This window comes from Delphinus delphis, chromosome 19, assembly GCF_949987515.2.
Source record: "Delphinus delphis chromosome 19, mDelDel1.2, whole genome shotgun sequence".
Classification (NCBI taxonomy): Eukaryota; Metazoa; Chordata; class Mammalia; order Artiodactyla; family Delphinidae; genus Delphinus; species Delphinus delphis.
This window is the reverse complement of record NC_082701.1, coordinates 48289468-48313216: the sequence shown is the minus strand read 5'-3', so window position 1 is coordinate 48313216 and position 23749 is coordinate 48289468. Positions and strand designations below refer to the sequence as shown.

Sequence of the window (23749 nt, the reverse complement as noted above, 5' to 3'; positions counted from 1 at the left end):
CTTAAGATGTAGAGGCACAGAGGAGACTCGACTTGAAAGCAAGTGAGAATGACACTGGAGACAGGTCTGGAATGCTGGTTTAAGGTCTTTGGACTTTATCCTGTGGGAATAGAAAATCCACAGAAGTAGGCAAGCAGTATGATCATGTTCGGCTTGAGAAAGCTTCCTGGGATAGCTGGTGGGGTGGATGTACCATTGAGATCCAGGCTGGAGCCAGATGGGAATCATCTAGACAAGCAATGGCTTGTCCTGACCTCTGATACTAGATTTGGACCCAATGGGATGGGTTTCAGAGGAATTGCAGAATGATAGTCCATGGGACCTACCTCTGTGGCTCTCAGAAGCAAGGGCTGGAGAGGTGTTAAGACGGTTATGTTGGATCCAAGAAGAGAAGCAGGGGACTGGCCAGGGGGAAGAACTGCTGTGGGGAGAGTGAATTCCATTTTGTGATTGTTGAACTCCTTTTTAAACATTCAGGCAGGGATATCCTGCAGGCAGTGGGAAAATTAGATATACAGACAAGGCTGGAGATCCTGGTTTGAGAGTCCCCTGCTTGTATTCCCTGGTAGAAGTCATGGGCGTAGATAAGCGTACCTAGGGAGGCTGTGTGGGGGGAAGGGCAGGAGCAGAAGACAGCCTGAGGAGGAGGCTGTAGGGAGAGGGTGGGGTGGGAAGGGGTCCACGGGGGAAAGAAGTGAAAGAGCCAAATCCTTATCACCCGGTGAGATCACAGTGGCGGGACCCACAGGGGATCCCACACCGGGGAAGGTGATGAGGCGGCAATAAAAACACGTTAGCTAGAAATGAGGAAATACAAAACCCGCTCAAAGCATTCAAAGTGGTTCCCTCTGGGAAAGGAGAATTTTTTTTAGGGAAAACAAGGTGAAACCTTGCTGTTTTTCACAGCAGGCCTTGTAGGTGAAGTTCTTGGACTCTAAACAGTGAGGATGTGTAGCTTCGGTAGGAGCCGGTGCAGAGCAGTGTGTTCAGTTTGTTTGGGTGAAAAGATCCAGTGTGTGTGTCTGCGTGTGTGTGTGTGTGTGTGTCTGTGTGTGTACAGGTGTACACATATATGTATTCACACATATATACACGTGTATATGTCTTTGTGTGAATATTCCGTCACTGGAGAGAAACATGAAACTGGTAATAATGGTTCCTTCAGGGGAGGATAATTGGGTAGGTGGGGGGGAAGGCATGAGGGGAAACTTCTTTTCGGTGTATACTCTTGCACCTTTTGAATATTGAATCAGGTACCTCTAATACCAATTAAAAATTTTTTAATTTTAAAAAGTGGGGGAAAGAGGTGTTTCTTGATCAGAATTCAAGATGAGGTTGGTACAAGCTGGTGAAAGAATCAGGGCATCAGTGTGCTGGAGGGGGTTAAAAAAGCTGTGACGGTCGACTGACAGCACCGCTTATCTGTGGGGCTGTGGATGTGAGGCTTTTCTGATTTCTACAGTGTTTATTTTAGTGACGCTCGGAGGTCGTCTGTTTAATAGTAATAATAATGTATTATTTTTATAATTAGCAACATAATTCTAAAAACTGAGTGAAGGGTGGAAATGCAGAAGATGAGGACCCAGGGTGTTCGGAGGGTGCTTGGGAGGACATTGGAGGAACTAAGGATGGTGGCACAGGAGAAAGGGAAGGAGAGGAGACCTGAGGAGTGGGACAGACCTCATGGAGCTGGTGACAGGATGAGCCAGGGGCTGTGCCTGGCACTGGGGACTGAGTTGCAGCACGTAGGCTGTCTTTGTCCCTTTGTGAAGGGGCCTCCTAGGCTGAAGTGCTCTGACTGGGACTATTCATTTCTGTTCAGGGAGAAACCCCGTTGCACACGGCCTGTCGGCGTGGCCTGGCCAACCTCACTGCAGAGCTTCTGCAGCAGGGAGCCAACCCAAACCTACAGACGGAGGAGGCCCTGCCTTCACCAAAGCAGCCTGCATCCTTGCCCAGCTCAGCGGACAGCAGCGTCCACCTGCAGACACCACTGCACATGGCGATTGCCTATAATCATCCAGATGTGGTGTCTGTCATCCTGGAGCAAAAAGGTAGGTAGTTAGGGATTACTGCCCATCACCGTGACCTTTGCACAGTGGTTTTGAGTAGTTAATGACAGAGTTGATGTTTCTTCTATTGGTGAGTTTTCTTACCCCAAAAATCCTTTGCGGTCAAACCAGATAAGCATATATTCTGGCTCTGGCTACTGTTTTTCTCTGTGTACGTTTTCAGGATGGGGCCTGCTCACTTCACCCGCGGGGTTAAGGTTTAGAGTCTCTGGCTGCTCCTCTGGTGTTTCGGGGTGTGGCCCCAGGCCACTTCAGTGCGGGTCAAGCAGAGTTCTGCCTTGGCGTGAGCACTGTCTCTGGAAACTCTGCCGCCGCCGGTCTTCCACGAGCCGGTCAGCTCTCTCGCCCACCTCTGAGCCTCCCTGGCAGGTGAACCATGAGAGAGGAGCCAGAAAGAGGGGCCGAGGGAAGCCCCTGCCACGAGGGAGGCCCGTTTCCCTCAGAAAGTCATCTTCCAATTTTTCTCTTTCCTGCCTTGAAATTTGTTTTACTCTTTCCTGCATCCTTGTTAAGGCCGGCATCTTTTAGCACTGAGCTCATGGAAGGAAGTGGGGTGTTAGATAGGCCGTGCCTTTTTCTTAGCCCACACAGGAGGTATACGATGGTAGGACTTATGTGTTAGGGAAATGTCACCAGGGCATTGTTTTGATCCTCTTTTCAGTAATCAAGTAATTAATGTGTGTTTCCATAGTGGACTCTGTTTTCCTTTTGTGAAGATTCAGTATTTTAACCTTTAAAACCATTCATTTTTCCTCATAAACTTTGCTCCAAAATATCAAATGTCTTGGCTTCCACTTCCCACAACAAGATTTATCAGTTCTCTGTATAGAAATGATCAGTCAGTCAGTTTGAAATTGAGCTGGTAGTCTCTTGAATACTTTAGATGGGATCCATGGGATGGTGAAATCAAGTGTTCTTTTTCTTTTAAAAAATATAGCTAATGCTCTTCATGCCACCAACAACCTGCAAATTATTCCAGACTTCAGCCTCAAGGATTCCCGAGACCAAACTGTGCTGGGCCTGGCATTATGGACTGGTAAGGTGGTGCCAGGGCCTGCAGACAGACATACGCCAGACAGTGGGCGCTAGGGGAAGGGAGGTGGAAGGGTCGGAGCTAATCATTTGTTGTAGGACAGCCTTTCTGTTTGGGTTCAGCCCGTAATATCCAGTGGAGAACTGCTGGCTTTGCAAAGTTGAGAGGGTGTTTATTGTAGTAAGAGGTTGATGAAGTGGGAGAAGCTGAGCCCACGTTAATCGGGGCTTGTCTCTTTCCCAGGCATGCACACGATCGCAGCCCAGCTGCTGGGCTCCGGGGCTTGCATCAACGACACCATGTCCGACGGGCAGACCTTGCTGCACATGGCCATGCAGCGGCAGGACAGCAAGAGCGCGCTCTTTCTCCTGGAGCACCAGGCGGACATAAACGTCAGGTGGGCTGGAACAGCACTCCACCACAGCACCAGGCCACGTTTAGTTGGGACGGTTCATAGCCTTGCTTGTAGAAAAGAGTTTTGTTCCCTGTTAAAGGGAGAGAAACAATGACTCTGAAAAAGTACCAATGCAGTGTTGTAATTAAATGTAATCATAGACTCAGAAGGAGAATTGTGTGCTTTGCTCTTATTTGAACCTTTCGAGACCAGGGCACAATATTGCACAAATCTCATTAAAAAGGACAGTCCAAAATCAATTGTTTAAAAGTAGGAATTTTCAGTTATAATGAAGAACATTCCAACAGATGAGCTATCAAAAGGCTTGAGGGGCGAAAATACACAGTTAAATTTTTATTATTTTTGCTTTTTCAAAGGAATTTATCTTTATCTCCAATGTCACCTGACCCAGAATGACTGAGTGGGTGAAAGTGTTTTGTCAAGTGGGTAGTTGGGGTGACATTCTATTCAGATGCTGTTGAAAGCAGCTGTATGCCTGTGAGATTTCAGCATGCTGGCATGTTTGGCAGTTATCTTCTCTGTGCAATAGGATAGCCTGGCTGTATTTTTTAAAAAGACAGGAGGGACAGATGCTATTGACAGGTTAACTTTCTCTGAAAGAATATTAGTGAATGTGGGTGAAGTGTGTTTAAGGGATACAGTGGACTCTGGCCTCTAGGATGCCCAGAAGGGCACGCTTTAACCATTTGGCCCCAGATACAAACATTGGTTTTGGTGTCCATGTCCCAGCAGGACTCAGGATGGGGAGACAGCTCTTCAGCTGGCCATCAGAAATCAGCTTCCCCTTGTCGTGGATGCCATATGCACCCGAGGAGCTGACATGTCTGTGCCAGATGAGAAGGGGAACCCCCCACTGTGGCTTGCGCTGGCAGATAATCTGGAGGACATCGCATCCACTCTGGTGAGACAAGCTCAACTTCAGCTCCGTTTACACATGGGGATATTTTGTGTCAGAGATGGATTTGGGGCCTCCGTAGCAATCATAAGGAGCATGAGATCTACCAAGTAACAGATTGGGTCAAGGACAAGCAGTCAAAGGTCATGTTAAAGAAGCTTGCGGGTTCAACGTAGCCTTGGCCAACACCTTTTCGTAGGGTGTCTTTATCAAGAAAACTGCCAAGAAGCAAGAGAGCTGAGGCATTTCCTCAGGCGTCTGCTCCGGTGGTGGCTTAACTGGCTGTGGGATGTCCTCACTGTTACCACAGTGATAAGTTCTCAAATCTCAGGTTTGTCCCCCTTATTCAGAAGACAGGCTCCAAAAGTGGAGGTAGCCCCAGAAGCTCATTTAGTTTTCTGAAGGGCCTGAAATGTGACATAAAGGCATTTTAAACCTGGGGGTTTTACCCAACTGTTCTTGAGATTACCTGCTGTTTACAGGTGTGTGTTACTGGGGGGCTCGTGTGTGTGTATGCAGGCATTTGTGTGTGTTTTCTGTCCCTTCTAGGACACAGCTCTAGAGGGCACTAATCAAACATATCTTCCTTCTATTTCTCAAACCCCTCCCGCAGGACCTAGTGCAAAAACTTGCACCGAGCAGATTTTAATCAGTGTTTGTAAAACTAATGAATGGTACAGATTAAACTAAATCTCAGTTAACTATCTACTGTGTCTCGCCTGAAAACTGGGTCTAATGATGTGCGTAGGGCTCACAGATGGTAATAAACGTGTTTACCTTTGCTTGGCAGTGCTTGTGAGTGACCTGTGTTTTCCTGCAGGTCAGACATGGCTGTGACGCCACGTGCTGGGGCCCAGGACCTAGTGGGTGCCTTCAGACCCTGCTGCACAGAGCCATTGATGGAAACGACGAGTCTACCGCCTGCTTTCTTATTCGCAGGTCTGAGAGGCCTGAGTATCCCTCCAGATCTTATTCAGCGTATCGCAAACTGGCCCTTTTCTCATTTACTCCAACTATAGTCTTGACCTGCCTGTAGCTAGCTTGACCTTTGTAATGAAGGCTAGAGAGGGTCATTGTTCTGTCAGATCAAGTCAGTCAGGGAGAGGGGCTTATGTGCCCAGATCAAAGAATCTAAAAGCTAAGCCAGCTTCCTGCTTTGGGAGCCATATAGGTCCCTGTAGTCACATCAGACCAGTTCACACAGTGAGACCGGGAGGCTGGGGTGGAGGAGACCGAATGGCCTCTGCAGGACTCCACCAAGGTGCCTGAGTCATGCCAGCCTCCACGGCCTCAGAGTACAGGAGGTGTGGGAGCTGAGGTTATTCAGGAAAGCTTTAGAGCAGTAATTCTCAAACTTTAAATGCATGCAGGTCCCCTGGGGGAGTTTTTAAGCGTTCTGATACCCAGGTTGCCCCCAGGGGCAATTGCCAAAGAATCTAGGGAAGCAAGGGAATTCCCTAGCAGTCCAGTGGTTAGGACTCTGCGCTTCCAGTGCAGGGGCCCGGGTTCCATCCCTTGTCAGGGAACTAAGATCCTGCAAGACGCGTGGCGTGGCCAAAAATAAAAGAAAAAAAATCTGTGGGAGCAGGACACACACACCCGTATTTGAGGCCAAGAAGCAAGGACTGCAGTCCCTGGTGGTGGCAGCCTTTCTGTTGGGTTGGATGAGGCTGCTGCTTTACACCTGTTAGCATGCCTTCAGGCTCGGTGGAAGCATGCGTTCCTTTTACTTCCCCTTCCTTTCAGTGGCTGCGATGTGAATAGTCCCAGACAACCTGGTGCTAATGGAGAAGGAGAGGAAGAGGCCAGAGATGGGCAGACCCCCTTGCATCTGGCAGCCTCCTGGGGGCTGGAAGAGACGATACAGTGTCTTCTGGAGTTTGGTGCCAATGTAAATGCACAGGTAAGGAGAGTATCTCTTTTCCAGGAAGATGGATGGTAACCCCAGAATCAGGGAAACCACCTCTTATGGCCAGGGACCTTGCAGAGTCTCTGGTCTCGGGCCTCTGCTTTTCCATGAATGGGCCTAAGGGACGGACACACGAAGTGACTGTCTCTTGGGTCGTGTAGCCTGTCTAGTAGTTTTAATGATTTCAGGTTAAGACTTTTCGTCTCTTTGCCTTTGTCCTTTCTACAAAGTGAGGAAGGTTCGTTCAATCAACTTTTCTTTGCCTCCTGTCCACATTTTTTACAGATTTCCATTGAGAATTTGTTCCTATCCCAAGCTGAGTACTGTGTTTAGGAAAATGTTCCAGTAGCTCAATAGGGCATCCCTGAGTTACGTTCCTTGATGCTTTTCAACGTTCTAGCCTGTAAAGATTTGTGTAGCGGACTTCCCTGGCTGTCCAGTGGTTAAGGTTCTTCTAATACAGGGGACGGGTTCGATCCCTGGTTGGGGAACTAAGATCCCATGTGCCGCACTGTGCGGCCAAAAACAGAAAAGATTTGTCTGGCCCTGCAGCCAGATAAGTAGTGGTTTAACTTAGAGGTGAGGGTGACTGCAGCTTTTTTTTTTTTTTATAAATTTATTTATTTTATTTATAAAATAGTTGCGGCGAGCGGGGGCTACTCTTCGTTGCAGTGCGCGGGCTTCTCGTGGTGGCTTCTCTTGTTGCGGAGCACGGGCTCTAGGTGCGTGGACTTCAGTAGTTGTGGCCCGCGGGCTCTAGAGCGCAGGCTCAGTAGTTGTAGCACGCGGGCTTAGTTGCTCTGCGGCATGTGGGATCTTCCCGGACCAGGGCTCGAACCTGTGTGTCCTGCATTGGCAGGCGGATTCCCAACCACTTCACCACCAGGAAAGCCCATATCACAGCTTTTCTAAACCAAATGTGTTTGTGCCCCTGGTCACTGGAGCGTGGAGGTAACGGGGAGTGGCTGTCAGTCATCTCTGTGTTTGGCCTCTTGAAAAACTGATTTCAAATACAGAGTGGCAGTATTGATTCTCAGAACTGAATTCTGTTTACAGGTTATTCCCCTTCGTATTTTTCCTGGGTTTTATCTTTGCTTGGACATTGAAATCTGTGCCTTGTCCCCACAGGATGCAGAAGGAAGAACGCCTGTCCATGTGGCCATCAGCAACCAACACGGCGTCATCATTCAGCTGCTGATTTCCCACCCTGACATCCACCTGAATGTCCGAGACAGGCAGGGCCTGACCCCCTTTGCCTGTGCCATGACCTACAAGAACAACAAGGCAGCCGAGGCCATCCTGAAACGAGAGTCCGGGGCTGCTGAGCAGGTGAGTGACCGGCACCCAACATTCTCCATGGCGCCCCAAGCACTAAACATGCGTCACCAACTAAACAGGGCTCTTCTCGTTAAAGACATTTGTACTCCCCTTAAGTTTTGGCCATTCAGATGTCCTGTCAGTGCTGGATGGAATGTGCCTGCTCTGCCCTGCATGCCAGCCACCTGCTGGTGCCATGTGTGGAAGGGAGCTGGCGGAGGCTGGGCCCAGGGACAGGAATTCTGTGCTTGTACAACTGAGGGCATTCTTTGCTTTTGCTGGGTGGTTTACTTGCCCTAGTAATGAATGTCTTAAAAGGGTTAAATTGAACTTGAGCTTTTGGTGTCATGTTGGGTTTTAGAGGAGCTGTCAGCATTCAGCTTAGCAGGCTCAGTTGTCCTTATTGTGGATGGTGAGCTGTTGACCTGCAACATCAGACTGGGCGGGAAAGGACAGAGGCAACTGATTTAAGGCGGGAGCTGGGATGGGTTTGTGAAGTCAGTTCTCAGACACTTGAATCTCCATCCAGCACTTTATTTGTCTATTTACGCCAAGATTTATGAGTAGCCATTTATGAAGGTAAATTGGAAACTTGGGACCTGAACAAAAGTACTAACACGGGTGGAGACTTTTGCTTTGTATTTCAGGCTTCCGTACATCCCTTTTCTTCAGCATTTGCCTGAGTGTGACTGATCGAGTAGGTGTTGACCTCACTCTTGCTCACATGGGGTAAAATATTCATGAATGGAGATAGTCATTTCACATTTCCTCCCCATCTAGCATGAAACCGGTGCTGTTGATCGAAGTCCTTTGCAGATATGTTGCTGTGTGTGTGTGTGTGTGAGAGAGAGAGAGAGACGGAATGTGGTGTGTGTGTAGCATGTGTGTCTCCCTCACTTCCTCCTGAGCCCTCACACTGATATGGCAGCTCTGGTAGCTGTAGTGTCCTGTGTGGTTTGATGTGAGTGGGCTTCTGTCTGCTTTACATCAGTGGTGCAAAGTCTATGACATACCGTTGGCGACCTCCCCCAACATGTATTATTATCCTGTAGCTCAGTGAAAGAAGAGACTTTCTGGAAATTTCTGAAGGTTTGTTTGGCTGCTCAAGGGTCAGGCTGGCGTTGCAGCTGTGGTTTTTGGAATTCTGGGTGCTTGTTTTAGCCAAAGCAGGAAACGCCCAAAGCCGCTGTCCACCATTGCCTTTCCCCATGCATCCCAGTATTCTGGTGCTTTTCTTTCCCTGTCCTTCAAGGTTGTCTCCTTCTTGGCCTTCCAAGTCCACTCCTGCTTCAGGAGGATGCCGGGGCAGCTTGGGTTAGCTCCCTTTTTCTGACCACGCACATGTGGTCACACGCATAAATACGCAGTGTGGGTCTATGGTGGGTGTGGGGCGTGGGGTGTAGTGCGACATTGAGTGTTGGTTCTTGGGAGGGAGCTTCTGGAGCTGAGGGAGGACTACACCGTGGCCCTTCCAGTGGTCAGTGCAGCTCGCAGGTGCTCAGGAGGCCCTCTTGCAGGGGGAGCCCACTAATATTTTGGTTCCCACTTGTTGCCTTAGGTGGATAACAAGGGCCGGAATTTTCTTCACGTGGCAGTTCAGAACTCTGATATCGAAAGTGTGCTCTTCCTGATCAGCGTCCAGGCTAACGTGAATTCCAGAGTCCAGGATGCTTCCAAGTTGACCCCTTTGCACCTTGCTGTCCAAGCAGGCTCAGAGATTATTGTCCGCAATTTGGTAAGTGTCGCTGAAACATTATCGCATGAAACGTGTGGACAAAGCATGTTGTAGAGTGTGTGCGGACTCTCATCACAGGTGTTTGGCCAGGTATTGTGAAAGGCCAGCAGGAATTTGGGGAGGTAGCCGGTACACTGAGGAAAGCAGGTGTGTCTGTGGGCAGTGTGTCCTGAGTGCCCAGTGGGCAGACAGATGCTGGAGTGAGGCCACGAGGGAAGGCGGCGTGTGGGTGGCGGTGGCAGGGTGGGAGCATCAAGGGAAGGGAGGTCACTTCCGTTGACTGCCGGCTCTGTGTCAGGCGCTCAGCTGGTGCTTTCCAGCGAGTGCGCGCACACTCTCCCTCTCCCCACCCCTCCCCCCCCCCCCCGCCTTCCCCCCCACTCTCTTGTTTTCATGAATTTTAAAATCGTTTTTGGAGGTATAATTGACAAACAACATTAAGTTGGCTTCAGGTATACAACATTGATTTGGTATTTGTATATTTTGCAAAATGATCAACTCGAGTCTCGTTAACATCTGTCACCATATGTAGTTACAACAAATTTTTTTCCTGTGATGAGGATTTTTAAATTTACTCTCTTAGCAACTCTCGGATATACACCACAGTTTATTCACTGTAGTCACCATGCTGTGCATCACACCCCCGTGACTTAACTTATTTTGTAACTGGAAGTTTGTGCCTTTTGACCCCCTTTACCCATTTTGCCCAGCCCTCACCCCTGCCTCTGGCAACCACTAGTCTATTCTCTGAATCTGTGAGCTTGGGGGTTTTTTGTTGTCTGTTTTGTAAACTCCACATGTGAGGTCATACGGTATTTGTCTTTCTCTTTCTGACTTATTTCACTTAGCATAATGCCCTCAAGGTCCAGCCATGTTGCTGCAAAAGATTCCATTCCTTTTTACGGCTGAATAGTGTTCATTGTATATACATAACACAGCTCTTTATCCATCCCTCCGTCACAGATACTTAGGTTGCTTCCATATCTTGGCTGCTGAAAATAATGCTGCAATTAAACATGGGCGCATGTATCTTTTTGAATTAGTGGGGGTTTATTTTGGAAAAATGCCCAGAAGTGGAATTATTAGATCGTATGGTAGATGTATGTTGAATTTTTTGAGGAACCTTCATACTTTTTTCCTTAGTGGCTACACCAGTTTACATTCCCACCAGCAATGCACGAGGCTTCCCTTTTCTCCACATCCTTGCCAACACTTGTTACTCATAATAACCATTCTAACAGGTGTGAGGTGATATCTCATGGGCTTTTAAAAAATGTTTGTTTATTATTTATTTATTTGTTTATTTTGGCTGCGTTGGGTCTTAGCTGCCGCATGTGGGATCTTCCTTGTGGCGTGTGGGATCTTTTTTTTTTTTTTGGTTGCAGCATGTGGACTTCTTAGTTGCAGCATGCATGCGGGATCTAGTTCCCAGACCAGGGATCGAACCCGGGCCCCCCCGCGTTGGGAGCTCGGAGTCTTACCCACTGGACCACCAGGGAAGTCCCTCTCATTGTGGTTTTGATTTACATTTCCCTGATGATTAGTAATGTAGAGCATCTTTTCATGTACCTGTTGGCTATCTGTATGTCTTCTGTGGAAAAATATGTATTCAGATCCTTTGCCCATTTTTAATTGGATTGTTTCTCCTTTGCTGTGCAGAAGCTTTTTAGTTTGTAGTCCCAGTTTTTTATTTTTGCTTTTGTTGCATTTGCTTTTGGTGTCAGATCTAAAAAACTATCACCAGTACTGATGTCAGGGAGCTTACTGCATCTTAATTCTCAAAACTACTCAGAGGGATGTAGGAAATGTTTTACATTTTACAAAGGAGAAAATTTAATCTCAAAGAATTTTCTTCCCTCAAGAATATCAGTGGACTTCCCCGGTGGCGCAGTGGTCAAGAATCCGCCTGCCATTGCAGGGGGACATGGGTTCGATCCCTGGTCCGGGAAGATCCCACATGCTGCGGAGCAACTAAGCCCGTGTGTCACAACTACTGAGCCTGTGCTCTAGAGCCTGCGAGCCACAACTACTGAAGCCCGCGTGCTACAGTTACTGAAGCCCACGCACCTAGAGCCCGTGCTCCGCAACAAGAGCAGCCACTGCAATGAGAAGCCCCCACTTGCCACAACTAGAGAAAGCCTACATGCAGCAATGGATGAATGAATGGATAGATAGATAGATAGATAAATAAGAAAGAAAGAAGGGAGGGGAGGGAGGGAAGGAAGGAGGGAGGGAGGGAAGGAGGGAGGGAGGGAGGGAGGAAGGACCAAAGGAAGGAAGGGAGGGAGGGAGGGAGGGAGGGAGGAAGGAAGGAAGGAAGGAAAATCAACTAGTTAGGAGTATAGCTGGGAATTTGGCCATTTCTCTTTGACCCCAAAGCCTGTCTTTTCCAGGACAACTTAATGCCACCCAGGCAGGGGAAGGGTCTGAGCAAAGATGTGGAGACTGGAAAATGCATGTGGTTTTTCAAGTGGCAAAGTTTGGTTGAAATTTGAGCAGAGAGTAGAAGGAGATGTGGTTGGAGAGAGAGATAGAAGCCAGGTCATGGGGTCTCATATTTCAAACCAAGAACTGTGAGCGGCCTTCATCCTTTCAGTAGTAGAGTGTTTGAGCTGAGAGCGTGGTCCAGAGCCAAGACCAGGCCTCCACGTCACCTGGCTGGCTTACAGAGCTGCCACTTGCTGCTGCCTCCCATCGGAACTGACCGCTCGAGCACTTGCCCAGCCTTTGGTGCCCTGCCATTTTTGTTTTTGAAGAATTCTTTTTAGGAAAATCTTTATGACTTGACATGTGTTGGAGCTGAGAGAGCATCTGCCTTGGGGGTGGGGTGTGAGGGTGTGGGGGCAGTGTCAGCAGAGAAGAGGCCTAGGGGAGGCAACCACAGGGAAGGATGGACTGGACAGTGATGAGGAGGTGGGTCTGACAGATGCCGGGTGCAGACTGGATGTGGGGAGCAGTGAAGGAGGCAGACGTGAATAGGGAGTTGCGCCCCGTGTGTGTCAGTCTGCCTGCCACCCTAGGAACCTAGGTGTTTTGAGGGTCAGGGCCCCTTCCTCAAGGTCATGCCTCTGTTTTACTAAGCCTTGATCTTGCAGGTGATTGGAGTCCCTAGAAACAGCTGATCTTCCAAACAATGGCCATGTAGTCCTTTGTCTATGAATCGGTATAGCTTAATGTTGGAACCTATTCACACTGAAACAGTGCCTTTCTCCACTGAGAAAGGTTAGGGTTAGCGATGACCCTAGCACAGCACTCACGACCATGAATACCCCTCTATGGCATGTCCTATTTGGACCTATGAGTGATTTGACCAGGCACCCAGAGGTCTGGGGGGCTGGGACTTGGAAGTCAGGGTCAGAACCAGAGAAGCTGATCACTGCCTAGATTTTCCCAGAGGCAGAGTGCCTGCACACACAGACAAAGGAACCAAAGATGGCTGCAGACCTCAGGAGAGGCAAATTGGGCTTCGACTGCAAAGTAGAGGTTCTGTTCTGTTAACAGCAGGCTGTCTTTGAAACTTTATTAGGAAGTGGATGATGAATGAACTTCAGATACTAAATGAATGTATAAGACACTATTTAAAGGACCTTCCTGCCTTTGATTCTGTAATTCTTTGTGTTACTTTCTTTCTTTTAAAAAACTAATTTTAAAAAGTACATTTTTATTGTGGATTTATTTATATCCCTTAAAGCATGTAAGGATATAAAGCAGTTAGTAACTCCCTTTCACTCCTGACTCTTCCCTGAGTTTGGCGTGTATGCTTTTAAACACCTTCACAGTTTGTGTATGTTTGTGTGTGTATATATAGTTCTCTTATCTCTGTCTCACCAAATGGAATCACACTATCTTCCTGTCTTCTAACGTGCCTTTTTAAATTTAAATTTTATTTATTTATTATTTATTTATTTATTTATTTATGGTAAGCACGGGCCTCTCACTGTTATGGCCTCTCCCGTTGCGGAGCACAGGCTCCGGACGCGCAGGCTCAGCGGCCACGGCTCACGGGCCCAGCCGCTCCGCGGCACGTGGGATCTTCCTGGACCGGGGCACGAACCCGTGTCGCCTGCATCAGCAGGCGTACTCTCAACCACTGCGCCACCAGGGAAGCCCTATTTTTTTATTTTTATGTTTTGTTTTTTTGATAGGTAAGTAGTGGATTTATTTAGAGAGAAACACACTCCACAGACAGAGTTCGGGCCATCTCAGAAAGCAAGAGAGGCCTAACTTGCCTTTTTTTTAAACTTACTATAGCATAGATATCCTTTCATGTTAAGCCATAAATTTTTAACATCTTAGTGGCTCCCAGTGCTATTGTTTGTATGTATTATAATTTCTGTAACTAAATCTTTTCTGCAGTCTGGTTTTACTGTTACACGCAGTGGACATCCTTATATAGTGCACTGCAGTCCTATGTAGTTTAATATACTGAAGTCTTAGAATTTCTCTGTCCTAGGGAATGGCTTTTTAAACATTTTGATAATTGCCAGTTTGCCCTTGGGATAGGTTTTGCTGGCCTGTGCCTCACCAGGAGTTTGCTCCCAGCTTTGCCAGCAGGGCAGACTCTGTGGATGCCAGGAGATAGGCAGGCTTGGTCCCTTACACAGGACCTTGGTTGGTTGTGGTAGAACGGCTGATCATGTAATCAACTTCAACAGCTTCTTGCAGGAGCCAAAGTGAATGAATTAACCAAGCACCGCCAGACCGCCCTCCATCTTGCTGCCCAGCAGGACCTGCCCACCATTTGCTCAGTCCTCTTGGAGAATGGAGTGGACTTTGCTGCTGTGGATGAGAATGGAAATAATGGTAACTTCCAGTCATTCCCCGTGTGCAGTGCTGAGTGCCTCGAGCAGTCCCTCCCTTCTAGGGTTGGAGGGGCACTGCCTCCTTGGGTCTGCTCCCCTTCCCAGAGGTTGGCTCTTACAGGGGCAGTGCTGTGACAGGAAATGCTCTGAGCCAGGCATGCACCCTGCTCCTGACCAGGGCCTGAGCAACCTCCTGATGTGAGTGGTAACTCTGGAGGCCTAAATGGCTTCTTGTGAAACCATTGAATCTCATCTTTGGATAACGGCAGAGGCAGAAAGTGAATCTTAGGTTGCATTTAGGACTCATTCTTGGGGATGGTGAAGCATGGAAAGGATGGTTCTGTGAGTGGACAGTGGCTGCTCTGGCCGAGTCCCATTTAGAGGGAGGTTTGTGAGGGTGAGGAGGAGTCGAGATTTTCTCTCTGTGCTTCTGGGCTTGCACTGTAAGAGAGTTTCCTCCTCAGCTCTTCATCTCGCTGTCATGCATGGCCGGCTCAACAACATCCGGGTCCTCCTGACAGAGTGCACTGTGGATGCTGAAGCCTTTAATCTACGGTGAGTGTGTGTGGTTCAGAGCAGAGGCCAGAGCTCCACGTCCCCTGGCCTGCCCCTCCGAGCTGGTGGTCACGGGCACCTTGTATTAGCCCCAGGGGCATGCTGCAGAACTGTCCACTAGGGCCCTTGACCAGCCTTTAGTACCCTGGAATTCTTCTTTCTGAAAATACTTTTTAGGAAAACTTTTATGATTATTGTGTCCTTTAGATTTATCCAGCATCACAGAGTTCTGAAAACCCCATTTCTCTTGTGCATGATGGCTGTGGCAGATAGATCCCTAACTTTTCCAACTTGTTTTATCAGAGGCCAGTCGCCACTGCACATTTTGGGACAATATGGCAAGGAGAACGCAGCAGCCATCTTTGATCTCTTCTTAGAGTGCATGCCTGAGTATCCTCTGGATAAACCAGATGCAGAAGGAAACACAGGTATGTAATAAGATTTTTGTCTGTCCTGTCTCACTGGTGTTCCTTGCTTCCTAGAAAAAATAAGAGCCCATGCTGAAAAACAAGACACCCATGCCGTTACTTAAGGACATTCAGCCCAGTGGGCTGGGCTCTGTGAGAACCTGTCACCGATTCCTGACTTGGAATTTGGCAGTGTCTGACTTTAGGCACAAGCACATCTGAAGTGGGGCTAGTGCTCCAAAGCCATATCCACGTCCAGACAGGCCTGCCCACCTGTTTTTATTGCCCTCATCTACCTCGTATCCAGTCAACTAGATCCCTACCCAAGCTTCCAGATCCCGAGAGAGAGAGGAAATACAGCCACCTCACAGGTGCTTCAGAAGGAGGAAATGTGCTACAGTGCGTATTTATGTGTTTTGAAAAAGTGGCATGTTATATACAGATGAGGGCTGATGTCTAATTGAGGGGTTTAGTAAACAGGCCTCTGTCATGGTAGTGCTCTAGCCACCCACAATCACTGTGTTAATTCGTGTAGCTTTCATAGTGTTTTTGATGGACTTTTGCATTCGTTTTCTTGTTGAATACTCGCAACAACCTTATAAGGTAAGCAGTGCGTATAATGTGTCCCCATTTTTCAAGTAAGGAAACAAAGATGAAACCCAAATCTCTTTCTCCCTAGCCCAGGGCTCTCTGAGCTCTTTGCTGCTGCTGTATTCCCATTCATTTGCCATCATTGCCAGACAGAACCTCATGGCCTTTGGCAGCAAGGCAGTCACCAAAGGGTGTCCCAGACCTTAGCATGGGACCAAATATTTTGTCATCAGTTCTCGGCCTTGATCCATGAACATGTTTTTTAAGCCAGCAGTGGTGAGCCTGAGTTTCAGAGGAGTCAGCCCTGGGCGTGAGCTGCTGGACCCAGAGCCTACTGCAGTGAGCACCGTTGTCCAGGAGCAGGTGAACAGGCAGGCAGGTGCTTCCTGCCCCAGTAGGGAGGGCCAGCAGGGTGGCCTGGCCAGAGCCCGGGCGCCCACCAGGCCTGCTCCTGCACAGGAGAGAGGCTCCACGGGGTAGAAGAACTTCCTGGCGCAGGTTTCCCGCACTAATCTGTTGTTTTCTCCGTGTGCACACACCTCACGAGTCTTCAGAGTTAGGTGCGTCGTGTGAAAAGAGCTTTGTCCCCCACCCCCCAGTGTTTTATGCCAGAGGAAGGCAGCTGAAACAATGGTATATTTTCCCTTCAGTGTGTGACCCCTCCTCAGTGCTCTTGTGGCCAGAGCTCTGAATGGGCAGGAGTGTGTCTCTGGAGCTGGAGCTGCTCTGGACCCCCTGGCTCGTGGCCGGGTCCTTGGCTGCAAGATGCTGCAGATCCTCTGCGGAGCTGTCACGAGAGCCCCAAGGCCCTTGTGTGTCAGTGGGGACTTTGCCAACACGTGTCCTGCCAGGGTTCTGTCCTGCCCTCGGCGGTGGGAAGTAGCCCTGCCTGTGGTTTTGTTTCCAGTGCTGCTCTTGGCATACATGAAAGGGAACGCCAACTTGTGCCGTGCCGTCGTCCGCTCGGGTGCTCGCCTGGGGGTGAACAACAACCAAGGGGTCAACATCTTCAACTACCAGGTTGCCACCAAGCAGCTGCTGTTTAGACTCTTAGGTGAGTGGCCCACTTTCTGCTCTTCCAGTGCAGGCACAGTGACGGTGTTGATTATCTGGATGTATTGGTGACCTTGAAATCTCATAATGACTTGCTTCACGATCTGAACCAGCAGTTTTCCAGGCACCATATGGTTTAGGCCTTTGTGAATGCCATGCAGGGCCTTTGAGCAGCAGTGGGAGGGTCACTTTTGGAAATCTGGTTTATTGGGTGTCCCGCTTTGGGGCTCCCGTCAGTTTCCCATTTCCCCAGATCCCACCAGAAACCTGACAGCTCCAGGCATTCCCCCTTCCCACGGTTCCCGACTGCGCGTCTGCACACCCTTTGTCCTTCAGCTGATGCCACTTCTCTGCGTCCTTCAGAATTGCCTTCTGGTTCAGCCCCACTGACTTCCTCCTCTGTGTTCCTTTTGTGGCGAGGAGAGCTTCACGCTTGATGAATGTCATATTGCAAGTCTTTACTTGTCCCCATTGAAGTAGCAGAAAGACTCAGAATGTCTCAAGTGCCACTGTGCTGTCATCACCCACAGTGCAGGTGGAACGGGGTTCTTAGCCCCATGGTATGTGCAGAGAAACGAGCTCAGACATACTTAGTAGCTGTGTGATCTTGATGTAGGTGACTTGCCCAAGGTCACAAAGCTGGTTTGTAGCAGAGCCAGCACCAAAGTGCGGTGTTGCTATAGCTAGTCTACTCTCTGCCGTGCTCTTGGTCAACCTTTTAGGAGCTCAGATCAGGAGCCCACACCATCTGCAGTGCTGGCATGTGGAAGGTGCTTGGTGACGATTGATTCCTCCCCGTGAGCTCGGTCTCCTTCTGTGCATGGAGCACTCAAAGCAGTGCCGGCATGTGGTTAGAGAAATGCTAGTGGTTGCTGCTGTCACCTACACTGGTAACTTCCAACCGAATGCCCCACAGCTTCCACAGACTCAAAACTGAACTCCTCTGCTGCTCTGCTTGTCTCTGATGTCTCTTCCCTGCCAGTGGTCCCACCTCAGACTCAGTGACTCTGTCCAGAAACCTGGGAATCACCTTTGTCTCCTTCCTGCTCCCTGCCTCCCTCTCACCCCCGACTTGTGTTCAGTCACCAGACCTGACGGATTCTGCCCCCTTCATTGCTCTTGTCTGGTCCCTCCATCCCTGTTCCCCTTACCATGGGGCCCCTGCCAGTCTTTCCAGCTGTTGGTCTGCCCTCTCCCTGCCATACCATCCCTGACTGCATGTGTTTCCCCCACAGACACTGTGCTGTTTCACTGCCTTAAGACTGTTTCCTTCCTACCCCCGTCTGCCTGGCAGACACTGGTTCTCCATATTTTCCTGTGTGCCACTTTCCCTGACCTACTTAGAATATAGACAGACCTCGGTCAGTTCCCGACCACCACAATAAAGTGAATATTGCAATAAACTAAGTCACACAAATTTTTTTGGCTTCCCAGCGCATATAAAAGTTCTATTTACATTGTACTGTAGTTTATTGCGTATGCAGTGGCACTGTCCAAAAATCAATGTATATACCTCAATTGAAAAATACTTCATTGTTAAAAAATGCCAAAATAAAATAGTAACATCAAAGATCACTGATCACAGATCATCATAACAAATATAATAATAATGAAAAAGTTTGAAATTTTTGAGAATTACCAAAGTGTGACAGAGACATGAAGTAAGAAAATGCTCTTGGAAAAATGGCACTGCTAGACTTGCTCAATGCAGGGTTGCCACAAACCTTCAATTTGTAAAAAGTACGATATCTGCAAAGCGCAATAAAAGGCAGCGTGCCTGTATGTTGCTTTCTTATCCTTCACGTCCCTCTGCGACGTGTTGCTTTATTTACTGGGCCATTTCCCGGCTACTTCTGAGCCCCAGATCTGGCTGGGCACAGTCGGTATCTGACAGGAACTAGTCTTGTGCTGTGTTGCAGATATGCTGTCCAAGGAGCCTCCGTGGTGTGACGGCTCCAATTGCTATGAGTGTACTGCCAAGTTTGGAGTCACAACTCGAAAACATCACTGGTAAGACTGTCCCCGCCCACCCCCCACCAATCACTTGCCAGAGGAATAAGGGGATTTCTGCTATACCATTGCTGCTGCCTTTTCCCATGGTAAACTATGAACTTGCCAGGGCCCTGTACTCTCCTGGGCAACACTTGACCACACGGAGCAATGAGGTGACGGGACCCTGCACACTTCTAGTGATGTACAGAGGCCAGCGGGCACTCAGACTGATGGCTTTCCTGCTGAATGCTGGGGTTCACAGTGCTAGGTGGCCTGTCAGGCCTCCTGTCGTCTTAGCCAGGCTTCCTGCTTGCAGTGAAGCTGAGTTGATCACTGCGCTCCCAGGACGTGTGCTTCCCAGCCTGAGCACAGGCCACTGTCCTGAGAACTGAGGAGCTGTTCCCATTACAGGGAGACGCTTCTTTGGCTCTTGCTGAGCCTTTCTTGAGCTTTAAAGAAAGAGGCTTCTCCAGGATCACTTTAACGTAATTATTGGCTAGAATTTTGTTGTCATGGACTATAAATTATACATGCGTTGGTATGATTTGGCTGGCGAGGGGCAGAGCTGGCCTCAGAGTGCCAGGCGTGGGCTTGCTTGTCCGATGGGGCACTGCCGTGCTGTGCTCGCGTGCCGGGCGGCAGTCTGCTCTCGAGAACCCCTCTCACACTTCCTTTCTTTGCTTCCCACAGTCGTCACTGCGGACGTCTTCTTTGCCATAAATGCTCGACCAAGGAGATTCCTATTATAAAGTTTGATCTGAACAAGCCTGTGCGAGTTTGCAACATTTGCTTTGATGTACTGACTTTGGGTGGGGTCTCTTAGTGAGCCCCCGGGAAGGTCCAGGCCACATCCTCGGTTGCATCCCCAGCAGCTGCTCTGCTCACCAGCCTGACCCCCCCACCCCCCACCCCCCAGAGCAGGAGCTGGCAGTTGTGTTCTTGCGGCAATAGACTGGAGCAATTAAGGACCGTGGTGTGACAGATCCCATCTCAAATAATTCTGTGTGATTGTCAGTTTATCAGACTATGATCAAGGTCACTAGACGTCTCACTAATTGGACCAGGTCTTTTAGCCTAAGTGGTAAATGTGATAGGAATTAGACCCCATTCTGCTAGCAATGTACAAGGATGCTTCGAAAACCGTTTTCCCTTCCAGTAGCTTAGTGTCCATCTCAGAGCATTCATGAAGTCTTCCTGACTGGGTGGACTTCCTAGGCAGAGCCTAACCGTAGGAAGCTGGCATCTGGCTGCACGACAAGAGCTGGCTTTACTCTAGGGTAAGTGGCTGTGGACTTTTCTGCACAGTGTTTTCATAAAGGTAATAGGATCCTCTTGCCCTGAAATCTCGCTCTCTCTTTTTTTTTTTTTTTGGGAAAAGCTAAGCTGTATTTTTAGTGAACTACCCCTTTAAAAAAGGTGAAATATTTCTAAGCAGGGTTCAAAGATGAGAGCTGAAAAATTGTGGCCTTAACAACTGAAAGCTTTACCAGTATTCATGCTACTCGGGTGTCAGGATTGCGGTGTGGCAGCTTGACACCTCCTAGCAGCCGTCTTGTTCTCTCATCTTACTGTGTCCTGTCTATGGAGTCCTCAGTCACCTGCCACTAGGCAGTGGTGGAGAAAATGCACTTTTATTGTGCTGCACTTTTTATATAGCTGCATTATTGGTGATTCCAATTTAAAAATCCATATTCAAAAATACCCTCACGCATCCATGCATCAGTGATTCTAATGATCGGCTTTGACTGGACCTCAGCTCACACTAAGTCTTAAAGGGAAAACTCCTGCGGAGTGTCATGTGGAGCAGGAGAGTGACACGGGCCAAGTGAGGGGAAGGGGACTCTCCAGCCTCAGGCTGGCAGGTCCCATCTCCTTGACACGAGTGCTTCTTGCTGAAACCTTTGCAGTTATGTTGTGAGTGCTGTCCGTCCCAGGTCCCAGGTCCTTGCCCCATAAGAGCCAACAGCCAAAGGCCCTGGCCAAGTGTGTGTGACCCCATCTTGGAAGGCTCGCTCGTGTGCTGAATGAGGCCCCCAGAGCCTACCAGGCCTTAGTCGCTGCTAGTACTGCATTAATCCTGAAGTGTTAAACTTCTTTTCTTTTGAAGGTTTGGCCAGTTTTTTTAAAAAATGCACATTTAAAGAGAAACTTCTACCACTGCTTTAAAAACAAAACAAAACAAAACTCTGAGATGAACAATATGTGTTGTACAGCTATACTCAGAGATTAACAATCTCAATCATACATACTGTTTTTTTCAGACATTTAACCACTACATTTTTTTGTATTAATGAAGTATGAATATATGTGTAAAAGGGACTAAATATTTTTTTTTGCAGCAGCAGCCTGTTGTTTTGTTTGGATAATGGTGTGTCCTCCATGTTGCTGTAGATATATACATCCTACTGCCTAAATATGTGTGTAAAATGAGCTGATAAACCAGAGTGCTACGTTTTTTTTTTAACATTTCTGTGGATTTATAAGATATATATGCTTTCTATGTTAATATGAGCTTGTGCACAATGTTTCAAAGAAAAAATTAATTAGAAGAGTTCTCCTGTCCCCAAAAGTCTGTGACATATTTCATATAGAATTTTTATAGGAAAACAGCTAGTCTTGGCAAACACCTGACCACGTGAAGCATGTGGTCAGTTTCCATTTTCTGTTGCCTGAACAGGGCCTGAGGAAGTAGGCCTTAGTTAGGTGGCTTGATTCTTTAATTGGAAAGTAAGATAATTATGCTTCAGATATGAATTGAGGTAGTCGGTACTTTTATACCTGTTCTTTTAACGTTCATGGTAGAGAGAGCAGGACGGAAATTCAATCAGGGATGAGATTGATTGTCCTGCCCCTGCCCTACTGTACCAATTTCAATAACACTCTAATTTCACTTAAGAATCTTGAAATCATGTTTGAAATTGTTGAGTCAAGCTTCTTTTTCTTCACAGAGTCCAGGGATAGCAATGGTACTTAGCTGCCACAAGTTGGGGGAACATTTTGTGAGTTCTGCATTGGCTTCAGGTAGATCTTGTAGATCTAGAAAAAGCACCTTTCCACAGTCTTAGGCTCTCCCTGCCGTGCCGATGCTTGCAGGGCTGTGTCTCAGGATCCTTGAGTGGTGGCTGACCTGGGGGGACTTGACGTGCTCTCAGTCCCCTTTGTGCTCTCCAGGCCGTCAGACTTGACTCTAGAACTGCCTGGCTGTTCTTGTTACATTTTAATCCATAGCTTACATACTAATAGAAAAAACTCAATTTTATTCATTCAGAAAGTTGCCAACTGTGACTGAGTAGAGCAGGAAGAATAAACTTTATTGAAATATAATTTGCTGAATCAGTCAACATTTTACGCTGAATTAGCTTTTTAACTGCCTCATGCTCATCACCAGATTTATGATACAGTGTGTTCTTTACAGTCCTTTCTTTTTTTTTTTAAAGATGAAGGTACAAACCATGTGCTATATATATAAATGGAATGGCTAAAACTAACTTGCTATGATCCTCGAACACAGGAATTTCCCACAAACTTAAGTGCCTACACTTAGGACTTATTAACTTTCAGTTATCTTTTAGTGGTGTCTCACTGAATGATGTATTAGAATATGTGTTCTGTTTGGAGTTTGTTGCCTGTGCATTGTCAACCCTAGTTACCAACTTAGTCGAGGCTGGATTAGATTGTTCAGTTCACCTGCCATATTCTCTCCAGGAGTGGGGTCCACGTGACCACTAGTCCTCTACCTCAGAGCCCTGAGTTATTTGTGACCGCCCTGTTCAGCTTTCCTCTCTCCTCTCCCTGAATGGGGTCCCTGCATGGAACTCAGCGTGCTTGTGGGTTCACCACCACTCCCGGTTCATGTCTCCCACTTGTTGTATTGAACGGTATTGTGCTAATCTTATCTGTAGGCATGAAGTGGAGGAAAAGCCTTGGGACAGGGGAAAACCTTGATCTCCATCTAGGTTTCTTTTTAATCTGGAGAAAAACCCCTATTGAACTATGTAATGCTTAGATCTGAAAGGCAAACTAACTCCCCAGGTGACAGTAGCATGAGCAAGTAAATGTAACGCTTCCATGACAGCCCCGCGTGGAGCTTGCAGGTTGAGACTGAGAGAGAGCTCCTGAAACAAGCTTTCTTCCAGGACCTGGGACTGCTTCCCTCGGGCCCAGGCCCAGGAGAACTGGGCATGGGGCTGGCAAGACCAGCCCCTCCTAATCTGAAGCACCAAAGCTCCCCAGCCCCTCTGGGGAGAGGAGGAAGCTGAGGACAAATAACTTTCTAAAGCGTTTGGAAGCCACATTCTCATTTTGTGGAAGTCATTTAGTGAAGAGCTGATTATTTGACTAAACACTTATTAAATTTCCAGAAGTCATCATAGATGCCTTAAAGATTTTCTTTGGAAGATCATTGCCTGTACTGTTACTTTTTTGTGTGGCATAAGTAATATATTAACCTGTTACAACCGACAACATTGGTTTTCTGTAGCTAGGGAGTCTTGAGTTGGCAGCCTGTTCAGCTTAATGACTTAATGTCCTTTTTTGGCACATGTGTGGAGTTGGCTGTTACCATGACATACCTGTGTGCTATACCAAGGGGGAGGGCTGGGCCAAAACTGCAGGCACACATTTGGGTTGATCACCTTGGCTTCCAAGCCATTCCGGGTGGTGCTCAGTGTGGGGCGAGAGCATCATACAGGACCATGGCGCTTAGCAGCATTGTTTCTTTGGAGTCCGTGTAATGGAATGTATTTTTCAAATATTGATATTTGCATTTTCTGTAATATTTCCATATAAATAAAATGAGGTAAAATTGTACATTTAAAGTGGAAACCTTAATAACACATTTGTAGTTCCTTTTTTTTTTTAAATTTATTTATTTATTTTTGGCTGGGTTGGGTCTTCATTGCTGTGCACAGGCTTTCTCTAGTTGTGGAGAGCAGGGGCTACTCTTCGTTGCGGTGCAGGCTTCTCATTGCTGT

The 23749-nt window shown here is 47.8% G+C and overlaps 1 protein-coding gene across 2 annotated transcripts in view; it reads left to right on the top strand.

Annotated features, from left to right (window-relative positions):
- Positions 1–23748, top strand: part of ANKFY1 (ankyrin repeat and FYVE domain containing 1) — a 76734-nt gene extending 52986 nt beyond the window's left edge. Inside the window, exons 12-25 of one of the 2 annotated variants that reach the window (XM_059996899.1) lie at positions 1823–2054; positions 3010–3108; positions 3349–3502; positions 4253–4421; positions 5236–5354; positions 6162–6318; positions 7453–7653; positions 9200–9376; positions 14032–14179; positions 14643–14733; positions 15037–15161; positions 16639–16785; positions 18704–18794; positions 19467–23748. In XM_059996899.1, the coding sequence (XP_059852882.1) occupies positions 1823–2054; positions 3010–3108; positions 3349–3502; positions 4253–4421; positions 5236–5354; positions 6162–6318; positions 7453–7653; positions 9200–9376; positions 14032–14179; positions 14643–14733; positions 15037–15161; positions 16639–16785; positions 18704–18794; positions 19467–19599 (2043 nt within the window). In that variant the 3' untranslated portion in view covers positions 19600–23748. The remainder of the gene's footprint in view (positions 1–1822; positions 2055–3009; positions 3109–3348; positions 3503–4252; positions 4422–5235; positions 5355–6161; positions 6319–7452; positions 7654–9199; positions 9377–14031; positions 14180–14642; positions 14734–15036; positions 15162–16638; positions 16786–18703; positions 18795–19466) is intronic. The other variant, XM_059996901.1, reaches the window with a different exon arrangement.
- Position 23749: the final 1 nt, after the last annotated feature.